Genomic DNA, 24650 nt, shown 5'->3' with positions numbered 1-24650 from the left:
CTTGGTAATAAGTCTATAACATTTCAGTTTTCGTGTTGGTTCAATCTCGAGATGTAATTTGGTTTGATTGATGACGTCAATAGTCGTCGCAAACCGGCAGCACTTATCTATAATTTTCACAGGTAAATATAGATATAAATATACTTTGAAGTAAATATTATTTTTCTATAATTTTTGATAAACCATGTGGGTTACACGTGATTGTAATAAAACAACCACACAATGTAACAAATAAATGCAAAGTCAGCTTTTCTTGCAAAATTGAAATGATATACTATCGGACCTCGTGAATATGTGCAGTTATCCGATATTCGATGCAGAAAATCTCCCAGTGTAATAAGTATCATTTCCTTCTGCAATCTACACTTAAACGATGTTTAAACAAACTTAAAAACTCCATTAGAAAATGTATTAACAGTTCATTTGCCGACATCGGGGTAGCATGACATATTACAGAGAGAAATCTTCGATACAATCTATGTGAGTTTTAGATATAATTAATATCCATCGGTATATTTGTACAAGTCTGGCTTTCGAAATTTCAGCATCTTTTTTTTATTATACTTTAAATCGTGACATAGAACATCGTTATACAACTTTTAATAGATTTAAAATTTGAATAAGTATATCTGTTAGTTCACTCTTCAAATAAAATTTTAGATTTATGGTTAATTTGCATAATAAAAACAAAGGAAGAAGTCCCACACCTATATGTTTTATGAAGCAAAAGATGTTTAGCAATAGCCACGTAGATATTCCGCAGAGTCGATGTAGACCTACCCTGCGGTCAGTTGTCGAATCTTTTTATTACAAAATTCATTACTCAACAAAGTTTTATGATTATAATTTTTTTGTTAAACTACTGGACGCCTCTAAACTTCGCGGCGCTGTTTCGAAAATAACGAATAATAAAATTTGACTGCGACATCAATAAAACGAACTCAGAAACCGTAAACCTTTTTTTTTTCAAAATTAAATAAATACTTATATCACCCTATAATCACATACTGAAATTATGTTTGCAAACCGAGGACAATAAGGTTTTAAAGCCCTAAATATTTCCTGCCCCTAGTGTATTTATTCTGAGTAAATTATGTACCTACTACGTTCCAATTATATTTTCGGCATATTGCTGGGGTATTTTATAAAATGTCTCTTTTTATAAATTCCTTGTCATAATAACAGCATAATAAATATTATTTTCAGTAACCAAACATTTGTAATTGAGTATATCAAGCCCTGACTATTCATTGATCTTAATTGGCGTGACACAGATGCAATAAATACGGTGGTACGAAGTGATGTGGTGAGGCCAGAAGCGCGGTGGTCAGTATCGGGCCGCCAGCGCTGTCGACATGTCCCGCAGGAGTCCCGAGGGCGACGTGAGACTGTCGCGCTCTCACAACCCCTCGCGCCCCTAACGCGCCAAGCGGGATGGGACCGAATGTAAACATAAGCCATCTAACATATTTATTTGGGCCGAAATGGCTCAGACGAGAGGACTACTCCTTTTATTGTTTTGCGCACTCTGCACGGCAAACGGGGACGGTAAGTAAATAATGTTATTTATTATATTTTCAATTGAACATGGCCGTGCATAATATTAGCGATGAACTCGGGCACGTGCCTCGAATATCGGCTTGAGTGATTGACGATTATCATGCAGTCAAATTAACTTATTCAAAAAGATTGCAACATTTTTTTTCTTTTTAGATACCGTCTAATCATCTAACTTTAGGTATACATAACCGAACTTTTAGTATGTATAATAATTAAAACACATACATACAGATAAATAAAAAAAAACATCTGCCGGGAATAAAAATCTCACTATGTTCTAAAGTTAAATAAAGGGGCGTATTGAAATAACCTTAATAAGACATTGGTCGAAAATCTATAATGCCTTTGGTCTTAGTTCGATGACACCACAAATAAATACACACGCGTGGAGTTTAAATTATAAATTGCACAACTATCTCAAGAATTTGAAACTTACCCCACTACGGGCTAATTGCGTTAAATCGATGCAATTTCATCTCATTCATTTTATATGAAAATTTTCATCTCTTATCTGTTTTTAAATACTTAAGTAACCGTGAAGTTTTCACATTTTTTATGCGAATAATTAGAAATATAGTGAAATAGAATTCGGTATAGGCTGTTTTCTTTAGACTCTGAAGCAACGCTTTACTCTTAAGTGAATAATTTATTAAAATAAACGGTAGATGAAGGACGGTAGATGATGAGTAAAGGACGAACTTACCAAAATAAGTCACTATAGCCTGGAACATTAAATGCTCCGTCACAACGACGCTATTGAAAATATTGTAGATTCGTTTTGTACTTTCTAGTCGTAAGATAATACTTATACCAATATGAGGATAATATAGCAAAAATATTTTTATATACCCTGAATTTGGCACGATCTTATTACGATTATTTCCTAACTCCTAACCGATTTCCTCTTTTTTAGATGAGGTAGAGTTCTTTGATTTTCTAACCGCGGTGAGGAATAGCGACCTCCCTGAGGGAGTGACGCGAAGCCTCGGCCGCTGTCAATCGCCGGTAACACAAGAACTCGACTATTCTGCTTTTAACCTCAATGAAAATGCCTCTTTACATCAACTTGCTGCTGGAATGTTCTACAACACTTTTCCTGAAGACTTCTCTATTTTAGCTGTAGTTCGGATGCCTATAGGTAAGCCTTTTATATCTATTTTAAAAAATAGTATCACATACTTTATTAAGCTCTATAATCATTATAGAGCTTTGATATATTATTGAATAAACAACCGTATTATTTTTTGGAATAAAGCAATGTTTTGTGCTCCGGTAATCTCTTAAGCCCACGAAACGTAACAAGCCTGTAACTTATATTGCTCGGTTTTTAATAAAACAGTGATCCATCCAGTCTTATAAAAAATGAATGGTGTAAATAAAAGTGCCAACAGACTCATATATTCTGACTTTATCACGATTTTTAAATAACCAGGTACAGAACAAAATCCCGTTTTCGTATTATACTCCGATGCTGGCGACGAACAACTACAATTGGTGGTGGGTGATCTCATAGAGTTATACTATGAGGACACGCGGGGAGAGCCAGCTGACCACGAACTATTAACCTACCATGTCAACGTTGCTGATGGAAGGTAACAGAACACCAAGATTTTACTTTTTCCATCTTGGTACAAAGATCTAGAATGAACAGGCCAGATAGGTTATTATCTGCATATCTTGAACGGTTCAAATTCAATTTGTAGCTTCCGCAAGTCTATACCGAATATTGAATCAAAATTATAGAAATATTATAGCAATTATCTTCGTTTTTTTATAGGCATCAGTTTCAAAGTCTGTTTAATTATTAAATAATATGAGAATTTTAATATTTTAGAATGTTTAATACCAGACTTTAAGCTGTTCACAAGTTCAAACAGGGGCTGTAGCCAGGTATCTTTCTACAAACGTCAACACTAACATTATGCATAGGAACGAAATGCCCTAGCGACAAATTTATTGTTCGGATATGGCATTCCAATAAGCTTTTATGTTTTCTTCTAGTCTTAACCATTGTAAAAAGTTGTCTTGGCTACATCCTCTAGTGTAGCTATTGTAAAGGCGTATTCGTGGCGCTCAGCATCGAATGACTTGCTCGACCCATTAATAATTAGTTGAATGGAAACCTTAACCTTACCAATAAATGTTTTATGCAGGTGGCATCGTATAGCACTTAGTATTAAAGGCGACTCCGTAACTCTTTTAGTAGATTGTGAAATAAAAGAAACTATGCCTTTGGATCGAAAACCAGGTAGCACGTTCAATCTTGCCGGTCCCATAGTAGTTGGTCTTCAAGCCACACCCGATCAGTATTATGAAGTAAGTTGAAAATACAATATTAAGTTTTAATATGTTATGGCTTTTCACTACTAAAACTTATTTTGAAATTCAACTTCAATTTTAATATGTATAGTCGCAAAGGCAAATAAGTTAATTCTTGATTTATTACCATGAATGAATATAAGCGAACAATACAAAAACAATATTAACATAATACGATCAATAAACCTAACTACTAAACCTTTATCCACATACTTATTTAAAACTTAATAAATGAAAACAATAATTAAGTTTAGAACTTTTAAATCTCCGAAGAATCAGAGATTAAAACTACTTTGCAAACTGACATTTCGGTTATATGGGCGGCTGAAATTAAGTGGAAAACTTCACAAGAATACGTTCATAAAATTTAATTTTGTTTTCTAAAATGATTAACACATCAAATAATGTGTAACTATAAACTGTTTTCATATATTTTCATTACATAATTAAAACTTTGTTTATCTTATTTAACAAGTATAAAGACTTACTGAAAAGTCATTATTATATTATAGTAAAGCACACCAAAATGCTACCTTTTACAATTTTCAGGGCGACATAGAACTACTGCAATTTGCAAATAAACCAGATGTTGCATATGAGATGTGTATTAACATCGCCCCTGATTGTGGATCAGGTTTCGGCTTCATACATCAAGCACCCAGTAACAATATATTTACAACAGGAAGGGAACCAGTTTTTAAACCTATAGCTTACGATAGAACAACGCCAATAGACGTTGATCCCACCACAGATGATCCAAGACGTTATGATATCGGTAGAAACCGATTTCCAGACCTGAATCAAACTGACAATAATCTTTGGGCTATGGCTGGTAGAGATCTCACAACCGTCAGAGGAACTTGGCAAATTACAGACTCTTATAACGCAGTCACTGAACAACATATGCCTTTGACTGATTCTGGTAGGTATAACAAATTGTATATTTAGTAGGTAAATAACAATTTAGTGATTAATTCAGATATTCATAATTCAGAGAATGATAATACAGTGCAGACTTTTTGTACAGCATTGTTATTACAAAACTATTTTTCTAGATGAAAACAGCATTTTCGGAAGATTTACAGATGATCAAGAATATTTAACCGCTTTAACTGGTGCTCCAGATTACACTGTCCCGATTGCCATTGGTTTCTCATCACCTGGATTACAAGAAACTACCACACCCAGGGTGAATATATCTTATATTACTTGCTTCATTTTCTTACACCTTACGATATTAAAGAGTTTTTACATTAATCTTTATATCAGCAAATATACTTAGATACATATAGAATTCATAATGACAGTATTTATTTTTTATCAGTCTTTTACATTATTAAGTAAAACATCAGGAAATTGTTTCAAAAGTATTTTCTATTCCAAACCCTAACCCTTTAAGCATTTTATTAAAGTGTTCTTTCGTGAAAGGACGTACCGCGCGTTACGCGAGAGGATGTTGATCCGGAAGTGGAGCTCGTAACCACAGAGGCGTCGTACACCCCTATCACAACCACTGAGGATACAGATTGGCTCACGCATCCGCCCGACGTAGGCGAGGTGAGATAAACCTCATTGTATGAAACCGGTTCAACATGTTTTGCATGATAAACATTTTAGCCTCCCCTCGTCTAAGGTTCATAAAAAAGTATCACGTTTCTGACTAAAGTTGATAAAACAGACCTATAATTGTGCGATACTCACCGTAAACGAAATGCTTTCCTGTTTTAAAAAATAATAACCCCATTTTTTTATAATTATAAAATTTTTTATATAGTAATTTTTTCTACTGTTTCATTAATATTTACAAATTATAGGTCACAGTTAAATACTATAAATTGCATTGTTTTCTGATTGCGGCTATCACTTATGTTGTAACTTTTAATATGGCTGCGCAAGATACAAGCGCAGCTTAGTTTAGATACTACTAGCAAATAGTGTATGCCCAATAGGTTTGTATTTGATATAAGTAAATATATCAAATACAAACAAAATAAAAAAAAGAAATATAAAATAGAAATAAAAAAAAGTCCATTTATATTTATTTTTTTTGTTTTTTCTAATACAAAAATCACAGTAAGAAAAATAATATTGCATTATAATTGTTTCCATCATTTAGGGTAACTCGTCGTCATACGATTCGTCAGAGACTTATTATGACTATGGGACTTCAAGTACATATTTGGGCCCTAGAGGGTACCCTGGGCCGCCGGGCCCACAAGGTCCCCGAGGACCTAAAGGAGATCCAGGAAAACCCGGATTAGAGGGACAACAAGGATTTGCAGGCCCCCCAGGACATGTTTTTGTCGTACCTGTAAGAATAATAAAGTTTTATTATTGTAGAATTTATACGCAACATTTTTGGAATATTTGTGGTCTGATTCTGTATTTTTTCAATTACAATTTCAATATAAAACTGTACTTACTTATCTTTAACTTTTCAGTTGCAACAATCAGGAAATGACAAAGGACCTGATGCACAATCCGAAGCGCTACGTCAAATGTTATCACAACATATGGTTCGTCTCACAATCTATAAATTTTCTCAAAAAAGATTAACCATCTCTTAATTAAAGGCTTACCTATTAACTTTATTTTACTAGAATGCTATGCGCGGTGCGGAAGGACCAATGGGTTTAACGGGTCCACCAGGACCTGAGGGAGAGACCGGTGCAGAAGGTCCTAAAGGCGAACAAGGGGAACAAGGAGAACCGGTATGTTTTGAAAATGTAAATTTTTGACTTAAAAGACCTACATTCATGATATGTTTTAATAACTAATTATTTTGTAGGGCCCACCAGGACCGAGAGGTCTACAAGGCCTTCCAGGTCGGGTTGGGCGCCGTGGACACGCAGGTAGAGATGGTGAAAGAGGTTCTACTGGCGTCTCTGGTCCTAAAGGAGAACAAGGTTATCCGGGCGTACCAGGCATGCCCGGAGATAAGGGGGAGAGGGGTATTCCGGGATTACAAGGGGAAGTCGGTTCCCCTGGACAAGACGGTCCTCCAGGGGACGATGGACCACCGGGCCCACCTGGACACCCTGGAGAACTGGTAAATAAATAACCTTAAACAATTAAATAAAATTGCTCATTTTACACTAATCTAAAAAAATTCTTACATTTTATAACCGTATCATGTCATTGTGGGTCAGTCAGTTGTCAGTGGGAGCGTTCTAAAATAACAAAATTAAGAAGCATCCGGCTTCGATGCAAATTCAATTCAATTCAAAGCAAAATTTAAAATTCAATTATTTTTAATGTCATTCCTACACGCAACCAAATTTTGTACCCGATATAGAGTCGTCTCCAAGCATCTAATCACCACACGTTCAGGCTAATATACTCGGCTAAACGGAAGTACCCTAGTAGCATCTATGCTAGCCTAACCTTAAAAATATCGTGAGATTATATTATAAACACAGAGTCTATGAACTTATATTATTACGGTTTTACAGGGACCCAGAGGTTTTATGGGACCTAGAGGATTCCCAGGATTAATTGGATACCCAGGAATACCGGGCACTGAAGGTCCACAAGGAACAAAAGGAGCAACTGGCCAGCCTGGCCCATCGGGCCCACAGGGCCAACCCGGGGCAATGGGGCCGACAGGCGCTCCAGGACCCCAAGGACCCATTGGCGCTCCGGGAATACAGGTGTTATAACGTTTTTTTTTTGTTGGTGTATGGGAAAAGAGAAAAAGGGCGATTGAGTGACTCATGGCATCTCATTATTATGCGGACCTATCCGGTTAAATAAATAAATAGCCGACGGGGACTGGTCTATCAAAACAAAGTTCTTTAGTTTGATCCCGAAACATTCACCCTCGACTTTTCAAAGTTATCCGTAAATACATTGTTAATCATCACATAATTCAACGGAAACCTTAACTTTCCAGCACAAAAATGTTACATAAGAAATTTGAGATTGTATGTGAAGTTTTATGTTTTATTTAAATACATATTATAGTGACTAATACCAATTACCAAATAGGTTAATTATTAAAAATTATAATAAAATGTAACAGGGTCCTCAAGGAAAACCAGGGATTTCTGGGCTGCCAGGGCCTGAAGGAGTGCCCGGTACTCCAGGTAACCCTGGACAACAAGGTTCCCCAGGTGAAGTAGGACCACAGGGGCCGCAGGTAAATGCAATTACGTAATTAATTAACTGTTTATTTTCTAATATGTTATTGATTAAATTCGTGCATAAACGTTGACTATAACTTTCTTTTTATTTAGGGAATGTTAGGCTTTCCTGGCATGAGAGGTTTAAAAGGAGACGAAGGACCGCGAGGTCTGCCTGGTGACAAAGGAGACAAAGGAATAAGAGGTAAGTGCAACAAAATTATGAGACGGTAATTTACTTTTTATACTTACTGTCAATTACAATTCAAGTCCGTCGCGATCATGGATTAAATATAATCTGGCGTGGTACCATATACTTATCTGAAAATGCCATCAACACAACGAACATGACTATTTACTAATACAGTAATATGGTTGTAGGCATTGAAGGAGAAAAGGGTGAAATGGGACCAAAAGGTGAACGAGGATTGCCTGGTGAACCAGGGCCTTCAGGAAATGAAGGGCCTGAAGGACAAAAGGTATGTTATTTAAAACTCGTATTTTAAGATTCCAGATTCCAAATTTATTTTCTGTATAAATAGGTAGAAAATATTGTCTTACAAATTCAAAAATATTGATCTAATTATAATGATTTCAATAACATCCCTTAAAAATACATTTATGTTGTCAACCGTAGAACCACTAATGTAACTATTTAATTATTAATAAGGGTGCTGAAGGTCCACGCGGGGAAACTGGAACTTCCGGTCCCACAGGGGAAAAAGGAGCTATCGGGCCACCAGGTCTTCAAGGGTATCCTGGTAGTCAGGGTGAAAAGGGAGACAAGGGTGCTTCGGGTAGACGAGGCCGAAGGGGCAATAAGGGAATAATGGTATGTATAACGTGACACATCTTTTTTATAATAAGTTCTTTGTCTTAACCTTAACATTTAATGTTTCAGGGACTAGTAGGAACACCAGGAGACCGAGGCGAAATGGGACCCCGAGTAAGTTAAAACGTTTGGTGTAATAGTTTTTAGATTAGGATTTTTACTAAACAAACATAATGAATTTTGTTTATATTTAAGGGGTATAGAGGACCTCGCGGTCGGCGTGGTTCAGATGGAGCGCCAGGACCCAAAGGTGATACAGGGCAACCAGGTCCACCAGGGTCTATAGGAGAGAGAGGTCCTCAAGGAGTCGAAGGTGTTCGAGGTTATCCAGGGGCTATTGGGCCCCCTGGTGCAGATGGGAAACCCGGCTTACCCGGACCTGTAGGAGAACGTGGCCCTACGGTAATATTTGCGTTGTAAATAATTTTAACGAAATCATATATTAATTACTAATTCATCTAACGCTAAGTTTAAACGGATGTATTTACATGCACCTCGTGAAAATAAAACGCTAAGGTTAAACAATCCCATCCCACATAAATTCCGCCTAATCGTGATAATGCTCTAATGGCTAGATCCAGTGATACACATATTACTATACAATTTACTTCCCACAACACACACTTATGCTTGAATAGACTTAGCTGGACTACGAACTGATTTAATTTTTACTTATTATAGGGGGAACAAGGTGCTATTGGGCCAGTTGGTCCTGCGGGAGCTGTTGGACCACAAGGACCTAACGGTGAACCAGGTCCACCTGGACCACCAGGTGCTTCGGGTATTCCAGGAACACCAGGTGATATAGGCGCTCCAGGTGAAGTTGGAAAAGAAGGGCCACCTGGCCCACCAGGGCCTGAAGGCAAACCGGGACCCGTTGGATCATCTGGCCCGCAAGGACATCATGGAGAACCAGGATTACCGGGAGCTGCAGTATGTTAAATGCTACTTTAATATTAAGTCGTTAACTCAGCAAATGCTAAGGTTATATTTTTTTATTATAGGGAACTCCGGGAAGTAAAGGTGATATGGGTCCAACGGGTCCTCCTGGTTTAAGAGGTGATAAAGGAGAACCAGGTGATCCTGGTCGTGAAGGACCGCAAGGACTTCAAGGCCGCGAGGGCCCTCCAGGTCCTCCAGGTCCCGGAGGTCAAAAAGGAGAAATTGGTGAACCTGGCGCAGTTGGTGAGTACAAAAGTATCAGCTCGTGGAGTTTGAAATACACTAACCGGTCAATGTTACTCTGACTGCGACTACCGAAGTATTACAAGACAAATTATTAAATTAATTATTGTTTTACACAGCCGAGAGTGCGCAATCTGTGCGAAGCGTGCTGTAATCTGCACGCCTATTCTACTTTGCAATGATCGCTCTTAATTTGCTTCGTTGCTTCGAATGCTCTTATTTGTCGCATATAAACACCGCTTGAGCAATTAATCCAGTTGTAGCGAACTACGTGTAACTTTCAAGACATATTGTTATAAAACCAGCAAAATTTTATATTAGGTATACTACATAAATAGTAAGTGCAGTAGGTACACTAGAAAGTTTCTAGGAATGTTTAGAAATCGTTCAAGTTACTTAACGAATTATATACTTTATTTAACAAGGCCCCATTGGACGCGATGGCTTAACCGGACCTAGAGGTTTACCTGGCGCACCTGGACCAGTCGGTCCACCTGGAGAAGATGGAGACAAAGGAGAAGCTGGACCACCTGGTGAGAAAGGTTTTAAAGGAGCGTCGGGAGAACCCGTAAGTGCTATAACCAATTTTATATATAAAGCTTGCCATTAATGTAGGAGTGGGAGTTCTAACTTGAGGATTCTTGATTTAAATAAAATCACACCTCACAGCGTATCAGTCACAGTTTCTCAAACCTCTACGTACGTGCACTTACGTAGCTGTGCAAGTGTGTGGATCCCTACATACAGACAACGTGAAATATCATAAAAAAATAAAACACATTACAATTTCATACAATTTTGAATTTTGCCATTAGGGACCACCTGGCGCACCAGGTGTTCAAGGGCTGCGAGGCGAAATTGGCCCAGTTGGTTTACCAGGAGAAAAAGGCCCTCCCGGCGATAGTGGTACTCCTGGACCTCCGGGCACAGATGGAGTTCGAGGCCCACCGGGACCTACAGGGCCCGCTGGAGCACAGGGAATGAAAGGGCAACAAGGATTAAAAGGAGATATGGGAGACACTGGACCGATTGGTACTATAATTTTGTTTACATTAATAAGAATTTTAATCAATGACAAATTTCCATTCTTTTCCTTTGTATACTGTAATGGCAATTTCAATATAATTGAGACTTGTTTTATAAACGCTATTATTTTATTACTGAAACATCGTTTTGGTTATTGTTTAGGGCCGGTAGGGCCAGCTGGCCCAGCAGGTCCACCGGGACACAGAGGATCCAAAGGCGTTCAAGGAGAACCGGGACCCAGAGGAGCAGAGGGACAACATGGAGACATTGGCAGCCCTGGAATACCAGGATTACCGGGGCCACAGGGGCCTGAAGGAAAACTTGTATGTTTAAACTTTGAACCTACTTTATTAGTTTGATAGAACAAAAAACTCATTAACTAAAACATCTTCCACCTATGCAGGGACCTAGGGGACCCACTGGTCCCAAAGGAGATGATGGAGCTTCTGGATTACAAGGAGAACCAGGGCCAAAAGGTCTTCCTGGACCGGAAGGTCCAAAAGGCGAAGCTGGTCCTGCAGGTTTGCCAGGAGAACGAGGAGAACCTGGACCCCAAGGAATAAAAGGCGAGCCTGGAGTAGATGGTCCGGAAGGAAGTACAGGACAACCAGGGCCATCAGGACCTGTCGGTTTACCAGGAAAACCAGGCGAATCTGGGATGCCTGGCAGCCCAGTAAGTCTTATCTTAGGGAAAATCATATGACATAGTCAAAATTAATCGCCTATAATTACGTACTTTTCAAAACATATTTTAATAACTTACATTCATAACATCACGCATTTATCCCCGAAGGGGTATGCAGAGGCGCAACTACGGCACCCACTTTTCGCCAAGTATGTTCCGTCCCATGATGTGATAGGGGGCGAGCCTATCGCCATATCGGGCACAAATTCCAGACTCCGGGCTGATACTGAGCAGAAAAACCCAAATATCACTTTGCCCGACCCGGGATTCGAACCCAGGACCTCAAAGCGCTATTGTACCGGACATGCAATACAACTACGCCACCGAGGCAGTCACTTTGATACACAAAAGTTTTAAGAACTTTTGTGTATTAAAGTATATGTTTTTATATAGTCAATATTAATTTATCTTTAGGGTACAGAAGGGCCTGCAGGCCTTCAAGGCAGCCCTGGCCTACCAGGAGAAAAGGGAGACATGGGTCCAAAGGGAGCACCTGGTGAAATGGGACCAACTGGCCCCGCTGGGCAACCGGGTCCTGAAGGCCAACGTGGAATTCGAGGACCACCAGGAACCAGCGTACGTAATATACTAAGTATAAATTATTGCACTTTTGATTAATGCATGTGAGAACGTGGGTACTAATATTTTCCTTATAAAACGAAATAGGTACACAATTGAAGAGCTAATATTCATACAATGAAAGATAAAAGTTGTAATATTGTTTTACATTAATTTTAATGCCTCTTCTAGGGCGAGACAGGGGCTCCTGGAGTGATGGGACCAGCAGGGCCCCCAGGCAAAGCTGGCCCTATTGGCTCACAAGGGCATTAGAGGCGAAAAGGGCAACAGGGGACCTAAAGGGCACATTGGCGATACAGGACCAATGGGAATAAAGGGTGACCAGGGCGAAGTTGGTAAGCCAGGTCCACCAGGGCCAGCAGGACCTATGGGCCCTAAAGGCGATTTGGTTAGTATTTTACTGCCTAAAAAAGAAAAATATTGGATAAGAAATCCTAACATACTTACAGATTTTATACTAATTAGATATTTTACAACTTTAAAATAATCTACCCACACTTTTTTTAGGGTCCCGCAGGGGGTCTAGGGCCTAAAGGAGATGCGGGACCAATCGGCCTGCTTGGCCCAGAAGGCCCGATAGGAAATAAAGGTGACCCAGGACCCGAAGGTAGACCAGGCCTACCAGGTCCACCAGGCGCTCCTGGGCCACCAGGACCTCCTGCACCTCCACCTCAGATACCACAAGAACTGTACTCTTCCTATAGACGACGCCGTAGCATAGATGCATCGTCCTCTATGGAATCTGCAACTGAAGACATCTTTGATGAAGGTTATTTGAACAATATTCACAAATAGTCCGTTTTTTATATATAAGCTCAGTTTTACTCGCGTGTCCGTCCGCCTGATAGTCCGTTTCTAAGTCACCAGAAAAGACAAAATGAAGATACTTCCTTTTCATTCTTATTTTTTGGAACTAATACCAAAATAGTGACAATCGTAACAATAATTACGGAGACTGCTTTGTTCAAACTCTAATACTTTCCGATTCAACTTTTAGACGAAGAGGTAGGTTGGATGAAAGACATCATGGCAGGAGTGATAGCTGCACAAAGCGCATTAGAAGCGGCCAAGCGACCACGCGGCAGTCGGAATAATCCCGCGCTCTCATGCCGTGACTTGCGCACTTCACACCCTAATATGACAGATGGTAAGCTTGTAACTTACCTATTCGGTTCAATATAATATTATTACACCCCAAACAATTACAGAGGCTAATATTATTAATATTTACAATAGTCGCCAAATGCTTTAAAAATGTTTTTTTGTTTATAAAGATTCGTAACGCCACTTTTTTTTATATAATTCACAACTGTCACGACTATAAATTATTCCTTCTTTCTTTTCTTCTTCCTCACGCCTCTACCAATAAACTTTTACCAATTTTAACAATTTTTTGTCACTCCCTTTCTCGTGTTAATGAAATTTACAGTCAGATAATAATATAAAGAACTAATAAGTAAAGCTATTAATTATTTATTAATATGTTTATTGAGAAATAGGTCCCAAACAAACGATTCCGATACTGAAAATTAGTCTTCTAAAATTAACAAAATACTACCATCAATTTATTTAAATTGTTGCTAAATTTTTATTCATAATTCTTATTTTCATTTTTATAGGTCATTATTGGATTGATGCACGCGGAGGAAGTGGCATCGGGCGTCCAATAAGAGTGTACTGCAAAAACTATAGCACCTGCTTATACTCGGACGTCACGCAGCCCGGCGTATACAACAACGATAACACTATGCATAGGTTCTCCCAGATGAACAATGGATTCCGTGTAAGTGTAAAGACTGCTTTCCCTTGGAGGCGTAATTGTATTACGGCACTACTGCAGTGCTGAGGTCTGAGCTTCAATCCCTAGGTCGGGTCGATTCTAAATATCGGGTATTTAGAATCAGTCAGAAATTCGCGCCCGATATGGCGATAGGCACGCCCTCTATCCGATCATGAGACAAATACACGAATACACGCGGCAGAAACTGGGTGCAGCAGTTGCGCCTCTGCATACCCCTTCAGGCATAAAATACGTAAGTGTCTCTGTGCGTATACTTGACTAATTTTTGATTATAAATAATCCTGAGTCGTGACTCATGATCTCCCAACAAGATACAACTATCTTTTTTATTATCATGCTTATCAGGAACTGCAGGGGACTTTAGGTCTGACAATGCCAGACACTAAATATTGGATTGATCACACAGATATCTATGTCAACATCGTAATTGAATTCGCACACCTTGGTTTCGTAACCCACTCACTGCTCGCTGCATCAGAGATGGAATTACTTATTTAAATACCGTATGAAATATTCCATTGAAAATAGGCAAATGATAAATCTTTTCTAAAATAAATTTCAGATAACATACGAAGCAGAATCGGCTGGATCCATACAGTTACGATTTTTAAGACTACTTTCAAACGGCGCCAGGCAAAATTTTACCTACTCCTGTATCAACACAAAATTACCACAAAGGTATTTTCTATAAATAAAGTTAACAAACCTTTTTAACAATTCAGATGTTTCAAAATTAAAATTTTAACATCAGATACTAATTGTAGTTTACTTTTAATACATTTTCAAAATATTTCAGATCCGATATTCCTGCCGATTTAATTAGAGAGAGGAACCTAAGGATATTTGGTTTTAGTTCAACAGAATTCAGAGAACCACAAATAGTCAAAGATGACTGCAAGGTAAGATTATAATTTATCGACAGCTGCAATTAACACTGCGCTAATTTGAAAATGTCAAATTTACAGGAGAGACGATTAAAGTGAAATGTTAGATAAATTTTATGATACTAGAGATTTCTTAATGAGCGTTTTGTGTAATTCAAGATTTGTTCATTTCGTAGCAAATAAGAGCTTTTGTAAGCTTATAAATGATAAAGAAACAATAATTTAATTTTTTAACGGCAATTAGCCAAAAATCTATTTAGCGTAATTGCGGTATCGCTATTATATGAACACTATTTAGAGAGAACAAACTAAATTGAAAATATTATTTATTTATTTTCAATTACATACCTACAATACAATATTGTAGTTAATTATTATTTTTAAATTCAATACTCCTTGAATCACACGTCGCACTATCTCAAAACTCATTCTATTTTTAACTATTAGGGTAACTAGCATAGAGGCCCATATTCAAAAATAATATTTCTCCTTTCCAATAGACACCCAACCCGAACTGAAATAAGTAATACTAAAATAATTAAAAACTTAAATAGAAACTAAAATAGTTTCATAAAGTAAAGTGCGTATTGATTAACAGGAAGGATCAGGGGAGATAACATTAGAGATCAAAACCTCTCGGACCGACAGACTGCCCATAACGGACTTTCAACCATTATCCTTTGTGGACGCAGAACATCAGTTCACATTCACAGTGGGACCAGTGTGTTTCACATAACACTAGTTTTACTTACTTTAAGATCGTGATATACTTTTTTAAGGATTATTTATATTATGTACTTAAGAGCGGACCTTTGTAAATATGTAAATAAATGTTGTGGCGATAAATCCTTGGTTGTTTCATTAAACAAATAAAAAAAATCTGAATGCGATTTTTTTACAATAGAGCGGATTTTCAAAAAGGAGATAATATCTTCTTTGCAAAATTTATTTTCGTGTCCTCACATATTAAAATAGCTTTTGGCCGGCGTGAGGATAAATTATAACCGTTTGTCCGGTTGCCGAAGCTTTAGTTTCATACCTGTTTCAAATACAAATAAAAAAAAAAACTTATAAGTAATCGATTATGCTCGCGGCCGCCTACCATGCAAAACTCTCATTCCGCCACTAAAAAAGACACTATCGGCCCAAACATCAATACCCTACAATGTAGAATCTATATAAAAATCAAAACAGTCTTTCAAAATATTGTACTCTATTTATTACACCAAAAGTACACGCTTGATTAATACAGGTGGTATGTACGTACAAAATACAATAGTGTCTCATATAACAATATTAAGTCAACTGTTATACATAACTATTATTATTTACTTGATTTAGATGACTATAATAGCTATTTATGTTTATTAAAAAATAATTACACTATATATATTCACACATCTAAATAGAAGCCGAAACAGCGCCGTGGACTTAACGAGAATTTTCACAATTTGTATAAAATGACGCAAAGTACGAAATTACCGTTCGTGTCCCGCTATAGATCTATATAAATGGAGCATACTGCCTTAGTCTCTTTATTATACTTGGTTTAAAAATATAAATAATCATACAAATACATCGGCAGGGACCTATAATAAAAAGTGTAGTTCGAGACCCATAAGAGATGACGAAGAAATACATTTATGAACTGAACGGGAAAAAACATTTATCAAACATAAATCAGTCTGATCTAAGATCTTAGTCAATATTAATTTTAAATCAAATTTCGACACCACTAATAATGCATGTTGTAACTTTTTAATTTCGATATTTCAAAATATCTCCATTTATGACTCATACATATAATATAGTAATACATTGGTTTAATAAAAAACTATGTTAGACTACGCAGCTTTTAATTTATACAAGATCCATTATTTGCGTAAGCTTTATACATAATATTATAGACAGTTGAAAAGCTAATTGAGTAACAGTCGTTTGCAATAAACGATCCCAATTTTTATCTTTGATCCAATCCATATAATTAACCCACCAACATATTTAATTTGTAATTAAAAAAAAATCTTTGTTTCTATGTAATTTAGCGATGGATTTGAAAACACGATCGGGTTCGTTTATTGAAAACGGTAGTTAAGCGATTTTTTTTTTTTCGAAAAATAAACCTGCTTTCAAAAGATGCAGAAAAATACATTAATTCCATGTATGCCTTTAACTTACTAACCGCAAAAAAAAACTTAAGACAACTACCAATTCAACCATCGTTATAGTCTCTTTAAACAACAATTATTTACATTAACAATTTTTGGGGAGCTATTTACAGTTTAAAATTAATGTGATGTTAGATTGTTATGAATATTTTTACACACATTTAGCGTTCGTAACCACCAATTGTATCGCTTCGTTTTCCCAACCTCGATTATCGCGGCTGTTTGAAAAGGACTAACGCAAAACATTCCTTTTCAACCTGTTCAGTCACTACAAATTTTCGCACAATTTAACTACCTTGCACGTCTTTGGTGGAAAGGCACTCTTAACTTGAAGCAAGTCTATAAAATATATTTATAAAACTAATCACTATATTAATATTATTGCTCGTATTTATACAGTTTTGGTAAAAACAAATGACCCTCTTGGTCAGCCATTCATCAGATCTCACTAGTTGATGTAGTTGTTACAACTTCCATTGCTTCTGTACTGGAACCCACTATTTGTTCTACAGAATCGTATTCCGTGTTTAGTTTATTATTGTCTTGTATCTTTTTAACGGATCCAGATGTCGTTAGATCAGCAGTAACAATATTATTGTCTAGTGTTGAAGTAATGTTTGTTTCCTCACAATTATTTATATTATTTCCAATAAGCACTGGCGCATTCGATTTTATTTTCTCATGACTTATTTCAACTTCTTTTAAACTGTTACTAGCCACTGCTTGGTCAATATTTTCTTTTGTAGATGTATTATTGGATTGTTTTTTCATAACCAGAGAGTTTTCTTTTGTTTCTGAAATATCTATACCAACTTGGATACTATTCAGTTCCTGGACATCTTGTGCCATTGACAGTATATCATTGTTTACATCAACACAGACATCTTTATTGTCATTTTTCTTTTTAGATGCCCCACATTCCTCATCAGAAGATGCAAGTAGAATGTTTTCAATAGACTCACTGTACTCATCATTATTAGTTTTGTCAATTTTCTTTTCAGCAAGAGTAGTACATTTGGTATCTGAAGGAAATGTTTCTTCTATAGTTTCTAATACAGGACATTTGGCTGGATTTGTTTTCACTACATTTTCAACATCACTTCCCTCAGGTTCAGAGTAACTTGAATTCTCAATACTAATAACATCTTCATTAGGTTGCTTCTTATTATCACTACTGGAATCCAGCGAGTCAGATATGGCAATAAAACTTCCTGAATCTGAGGAATTCACGCTGGAATCATTCGCCTCACTCTCTGAGTACAATTTCTGCAGCAAATGTAACTCATCCATGTCCGAGTTCACTTTAGTGCTATCATCGCTAAGTGTCTGCACTTTATCGTCGATAGTAACAGTTTCACTGAGACTTTCAACTGATTTTATTTTTATATTCGAACAATTTTCATTTTGTATGCCATTATCTAATTGTGTTTCCTCTTTTGGACTTCTTATCTGTTTATTTTCGTCCTTTTCATTATCTTTGGTAAACTTTTCTTGTAATAACCTTCTGAGCCTCTCTTTCCTTTTTTCTTTATTCTCCAAAGAAACATCATCCTCATGAACATCGTCGTCGTCGCTTCCGGCTGGTGACTCCTCAGCCTCCTTGTCCTCTATCTCCACGGCCTCAAGCTTCATTAGGTTTTGTTTATCTGCATATCTAGGAACACAAAAATGGATATTATATGAATGTAAAAATTACATAATATTCCTTACGAAGCAATATTCAATAATACGGCGTTGGCCTAAGCCAGTTGAATCATATAAATAATCGTAGAATACTTAAGACAGATTAATGTTTTATCATAAGTTACTTTTTTATTCTCAAAGCCGTTAGGAGTAGTTCGCTACGATAACTAAATATCTACGAAAGTAGATAGCCACAACAATTAAAAATATTATTATATGTTCATGACTATTTAAAAAAAAGTGAGACACATCATTTATAACAAATCATAAGTGATGAACACCTACAAATAACTTTTATGTAAAACATTAGACACCCTTTCATTGAATAAAATGATGAGTATGTAATACAATAACACTAATAAAATAATGACACATTCGACTTACTTATTGAATACTTCAGTCTCCTTTTTAACAGCCAATATTTTATTTTGGTCTAACTTTTTCTTCAACTCGTCATTATCCGCTGCCGGATCCAGTTCCACTGATATCCTGGATGCTGCTAACCTCCATTCGTTTTCTTGTCTACGTCTTTGCAACTTTCTCCCACACCTCATGAACAAATCACGAGCTGCAATAAAACATACCAACTAATCAACAAATTGTAATACATAAACCATAGGGAAATAAAAACAGTGTTAAAACCATTTCAAATTTAAATTTGTAATTCTAATTGTTCTTGGTCAATCAATTGCTTATATTATCAAATGCATATACACAGTGGAATTTAATTCACTTACTTTCTAAACATAGGCATTCAGTAAATTATAAAGAACACTTCTAGAGCATTTAAAAATGAAATAAAATAAATGCTAACAACAATTAGCAAAGTCAGATTTTTACTATAATGTGAAATTTCCTTTATATCGCCACAATCATTTTTAGGCTTGTTCAGGTTTTTTTCATTTGTAGATTTATTGTATGTCATTGATAGTACATTTATTTCGAGAAAATAGTGTATTCAAATCCACTGTGATAAAGGTAGTGTACCATTTCCAAAATTTAACTCATCTCTCTGCCTTAATTTATTTACTTTAGTAAATATAACAAGCCACAAGTTACAATATACAAAATAGTTCATAATATATGGCATCAACAAAAAATTACCTTCATCCATTATATCTGCCTCATTCCAACGTAATTTATCTTCTTCATTTGCCTCTCGGACACATTTAAGGACATCATGAAAATCCGGGAAAGGCAGTGGTGTTCCAATAGGCACTTTTTTGTTAATCATCTTTTCCAAGCGTTTTGCTGGTCCGGAGGGTTGACCAGGCCGTGCTTCAATATGTATCCTGGGCTCTGATGGCATTTTGGTATTAGTCAATTGGCAGAATTTTGCATGTACTCGAATCATTCTTTCCTTGTACCTACAATAGTGCATTATAATATAAAATGTATGTTTACATTATGAAATCGGACTTGCAATGAGGAAGTTATTGATACCTAAAATGCATAATAACATTAGTACATTATGATTTGTAAAATGCGGCGATAGCCTAGTTGGGTGTGGAACGGACTGCCAAGACGAATGTCCGCAGGTTCAAATCCCAAGGGCTCACACCTGTGACTTTTCTAAAATCATGTGTGTATTCTTTGTGAATTTATTGTTCGCTTTAACGGTGAAGGAAAACATCGTGACGAAACCTGCACATCTGAGAAGTTCTTTATAGGAATTTCGAAGGTGTCTGAAGTCTACCAATCCGCACTAGGCCAGCGTGGTGGCCTAAGGCCTAATCCCTCTCAGTAGTAGAGGAGGCCCGTGCTCAGCAGTGGGCAAGTATATAATACAGGGCTGATATTATTATTATTATATTATGATACCTTTCTGTGAGGAGATATACAGAATCCTCCTCATCATCAAAATCAACTTCCTGTTCTTCCAGTTTCTGTATGGCTCGGTGCAACTTTTTCAAAGTTTTCTCCAGCTTGCGAATCTGCCTTTGCCGTTTAGAATCAAACTCACTTTCTTCACCATAAAAGAATTTCTCTGCTTCTAAAAAAAAAGTAGTCTGTGCAATTTGCGACATTTCTTTTTTTTTTACTAAAATTTGACATTTTCAAGGGACAATTTTTGCTCTTTAAAAATCGAGATATACATATGAAAACAAAATTTATGTGGCAATGGAACGCCATTGCCACATAAATTTTGTTACCACCAGATGCCATTGTAGCTTATGATATTTTTTGCTACACCACCCTGCTGTCTAAAATAGAAATGCCTATGCGCCCCTTGGCGTCGATGAAGGGCAGAGTCAGGGGGCTCATCATGTACCCTAACTGTCTTTATTAAAATGAGTTCTTTTCATTATGCTCTCATAGCTTAATTAATCAATCAAATATGACAAAAAAATTTATATACCTATGTTGTTGGGGCTACATAAGGTAACTTTTATTCAGAAAAAGTAGGTATAAAAAGAAAAAAGTAGGTAGTCTCGAGTGGTAAAAATTTACTAAATTTCGACCAACCCATGGTCTAGAAGCCCACTTTGACATGTTGTCATGCCTACCTGGGGGGACGCGCCCCCCACATTGAAAAGAATGCTGTAATGCATCTTGAAACTTTGTTTATAAAGTAACTTTGACAATACAAGCAAAATATAGATATTATGATGTGATAAAATAGTACTAAAAGTTCATTATTACCCTTATCATTTGTTTCCTGATTAGTTACCACCTTAGGTTTAAATGTTTTTCTCTTAAAATTTAATTCATCAACAACATCCTTTATATATAAATACATCCTTTCTGGTCCTGCCTTCATGGAAGTTATTTTAGTAGATACCATATCAATGAACTCTTCCGATTCTGTGTATTCTTTAGGAACCTGCCTGTAATAACCTTTGATTTTTTTCTCCACAATTTTTTTCATATCATCAGAATTTTCCAATTTAAAACATAAATCTATAAAATTTTGATACACAGGGTGAAATTCAGTGTCCCTGTTAGTTTGATTATCAGTCTTTAGACATGGTATTTCCAACTCTTTGGAATCAATAGTTTTAGCCGAGTTTTTAGGGACACTATTTATTTGGGATGAATTAAGCTGCAAATTATTATCCATAATATCCTTTTGAACTGCATTATTCTTGTTTGCTTCTACAGTTTCCATTGCCACTTCCAATGGCTCTAACTCTATTTCAACAGAATTTTTGGTACTGTTGACATTAGAAACAGTCTTAGGATATTCTAATTGTTTTCTAGTTTTTGGTTTCTTATGTGCTCCTTTATTTTCTTCATCACTACCATTAGTAGACTTTTTTTTGTGTGCTGTCAACTTAATAGGACTGTCTTCAATAGTTATTGCAAATTCAGCACCAATTTGATGTGTATTGTTAACAGCTTTCACTGGACTGTCTTCAATGGTTATTTCTATGAACTTTGAAGATTGTGGCTCAGTATTATTTTTCATCTCTATTTTCTCACTTTGGTTTTGTTCTTCTGGCCGCAAATACCACTGAGGTCCATTAGTACATTCATGATTGCTTGGTTGTTCATCATCATCTAGTTCTACAGTAAGAACATCACCCACTGAGGATTTAGATGCAACTGGGTTATGCACTACATTTACTTTGGGCACTTTTCTTACTTTAGGTAAGATTTTAATATTCTTATTAATTTTGTTTTGGATATTAACATTTGGATACTTTTGAGTAGGTATACATTTTGTAATGGTTATACTGGAAGGCAAAGAACTAAAAGATGTCCCTTCTAATTTCGAAATCTTTATTGGTTCCTTCATAGGAACAGCCGGGACCTTGTTAATTGCTATTTGGGAATTTGTCATTTTTACATTTAAAGGATTAAGACCTTGCTTAATGGGTATTGGCTTCTTCAGTGGTTTTATATTTTGTTTAACCACGGGCCTTTGTTTAAATGCAGGCTTTCTATTCCTTTTGTCATCTAAGGGAGAAAGGTTAATATTTGAGACTTTTTTAATTGTGATAGGTGCTCCAGATAATTTCTTATGCAGTAATGGTAAATTTGGTTTTGAAGGCTCAATAGTTACTCCACTCAATCTATGTGGAATATGCACCATAGCATTCAGCTTCACCTAAAACAAATATGTCAAAGGAATATACAAATTGTTGAGATCAAAAAAAGGTAGCATATTTTGTAATGTATAATATTTTTATAGTTTTGTACCTTCTTTGAAGCTGGTTCTGCTTCCTCATCAGATGATCCTAATTCAATGACGTCTTCACTAGCCATTATGCAAAATGTCTGAAAATATACAACATAAATATTGCACAAGATCAATGTTGTAAATATTTTGTAGCTTAATAGAATAGAATATGGTTTAAATCTCTGTTTGTTCTGAATAGAAAACAAAAATAATGTTTATAACTTCATCAGCGCTTATAGACATATTACTGGCCATGCACAACAAAAATATGCCAGAGCTTAACAATAAGATAAAAAGAATGCTAAACTCCACAATGAACAGTAGGCACATACTTAATTTGGATTGTCCAACACATCAAATAAAAGTAGATACAGTTTACATCAATGGGTCTGTTTAATGTTCTCTGTAAACACACTGGCTGAGCTACTTAAAAACAGCCCTGCAGTTTGAATTTTCATTAGGTTAATTACCGAATTCTGAAATTAAATTGTATTACTTTTACTTCTATTTGGAACTATGTAGTTTACTTCGGATAGGTAGGATACGAAAAACCTCATAATTTACACAAACATATTATGACGCGAATAATATTCATATTTATCTACCTTTGGTTGTTAAAAAACCTATCTTATAGGTCAGTTCCAAGAAAACACGTCCTATACTGTTTACGGTTTGTTTGAATGGAAAAACTGTTCTGAAGGAATTTCTTTATAGTTTAAAGACCGTTCGACCTATTAATGGAAGCATCAAACAGTCACAATTGTATACAAATAAGTGTCAAAATAATCTAGACCGCATATATAGACTCCAGGTAAATTTCTAAGTCCCAGACTCCCAAGCCTCACGCTCAAATCTCAATTTTCAATATCTTAAACCTGCTAAGTCCGGCAGTGCCAAATGCCAACTTTGGAAACGTGGGGATGTAAAAAAATATAGGCGTTTATTGTATCGATACATTTTCACGTAAACAATATGAATAAATGTCATATTTATGATATAGATAATGATACATAAATAACTGAAATTACCACAAGAAAACAGGTTGTTCCACTAAAATCGAGCTTTTACATTTGACATAAAATTAATATCAACTAGGTCAACTATAGTAGAAATAAATGAATACATATCAAATATGTATTGATATCTTCTTAATAGATTAATAAAATTGAGCAATGTGACTATTTTCTGTATTCTGTATTTTATTAATTAAATAAATCCAACAGCATTCCTTAATTTTCCAATATTATATATTAATGTATGTCCTCAATCATCCTAAACAACACAATTACATGGGCTTAAATTAATTCGCAGTATGCATTTAGTCTAAAAGAAGTGATGACTATTGATTGATAATAAGCATTGTTATTTTTCTGTCAAATTGAATACCGATATTTAATTCATAAAAAATATTAACAAGTAAAAGTTTTAATAAAGTAAAGTATCGATATGGGAAAAGTCTTACATTTTGCCACTTTGACATCCCTAGTTTTAAATAAAGACCATAGACTTCTTGGTCTACACCACAGATCTACATCCCAGAAACCATAAACTAATTATAATAACAATAAATAGTTTACATAATTTTAGAATTATTTTATATTTATATACCAAAAAGCTTATGCCCAATATAAACGCAATATGTTGTAATATTTAAATGGCAAAACTAATGTCACGTCGAGTACGA

At 36.0% G+C, this 24650-nt stretch overlaps 2 protein-coding genes across 3 annotated transcripts; one reads left to right on the top strand and one right to left on the bottom strand.

The window, feature by feature from the left end:
* Positions 1-1304: 1304 nt before the first annotated feature.
* On the top strand, positions 1305-15840 carry LOC115451423 (collagen alpha-1(I) chain). The gene is given in 33 exon segments (XM_037444523.1): positions 1305-1548; positions 2474-2698; positions 2993-3152; positions 3714-3876; positions 4429-4801; positions 4935-5068; positions 5308-5436; positions 5996-6190; positions 6321-6395; positions 6480-6590; positions 6668-6928; positions 7332-7529; positions 7901-8017; positions 8115-8205; positions 8382-8479; positions 8671-8832; positions 8902-8946; positions 9028-9234; positions 9514-9765; positions 9837-10017; positions 10443-10585; positions 10833-11049; positions 11206-11366; positions 11447-11716; positions 12143-12304; positions 12479-12550; positions 12552-12695; positions 12815-13076; positions 13305-13454; positions 13927-14090; positions 14671-14786; positions 14905-15007; positions 15591-15840. Coding segments are annotated over 33 exon segments (5343 nt in total). The 5' UTR covers positions 1305-1484; the 3' UTR covers positions 15729-15840.
* A 348-nt stretch (positions 15841-16188) lies between these two features.
* Positions 16189-23907, bottom strand: LOC115451425 (daxx-like protein). 2 transcript variants are annotated; one of them, XM_030179734.2, is made up of 8 exons: positions 23572-23907; positions 23299-23442; positions 22987-23064; positions 21487-22894; positions 20665-20836; positions 19948-20210; positions 19228-19411; positions 16189-18814 (listed from the first exon to the last, which is right to left on the bottom strand). In XM_030179734.2, exons 3-8 carry the CDS (start codon positions 23050-23052, stop codon positions 17599-17601), a joined length of 3309 nt encoding a protein of 1102 aa, XP_030035594.2. In that variant the 5' UTR covers positions 23053-23064; positions 23299-23442; positions 23572-23907; the 3' UTR covers positions 16189-17598. The 2 variants fall into 2 exon arrangements, with proteins under 2 accessions (XP_030035594.2, XP_030035595.2); XM_030179735.2 differs by lacking the exon at positions 23299-23442.
* Positions 23908-24650: the final 743 nt, after the last annotated feature.

Source organism: Manduca sexta, chromosome 28, assembly GCF_014839805.1.
Source record: "Manduca sexta isolate Smith_Timp_Sample1 chromosome 28, JHU_Msex_v1.0, whole genome shotgun sequence".
Lineage (NCBI taxonomy): Eukaryota > Metazoa > Arthropoda > Insecta > Lepidoptera > Sphingidae > Manduca > Manduca sexta.
Note: the sequence above shows the minus strand (reverse complement) of the source record. Positions and strands in the feature narration are given on the sequence as shown.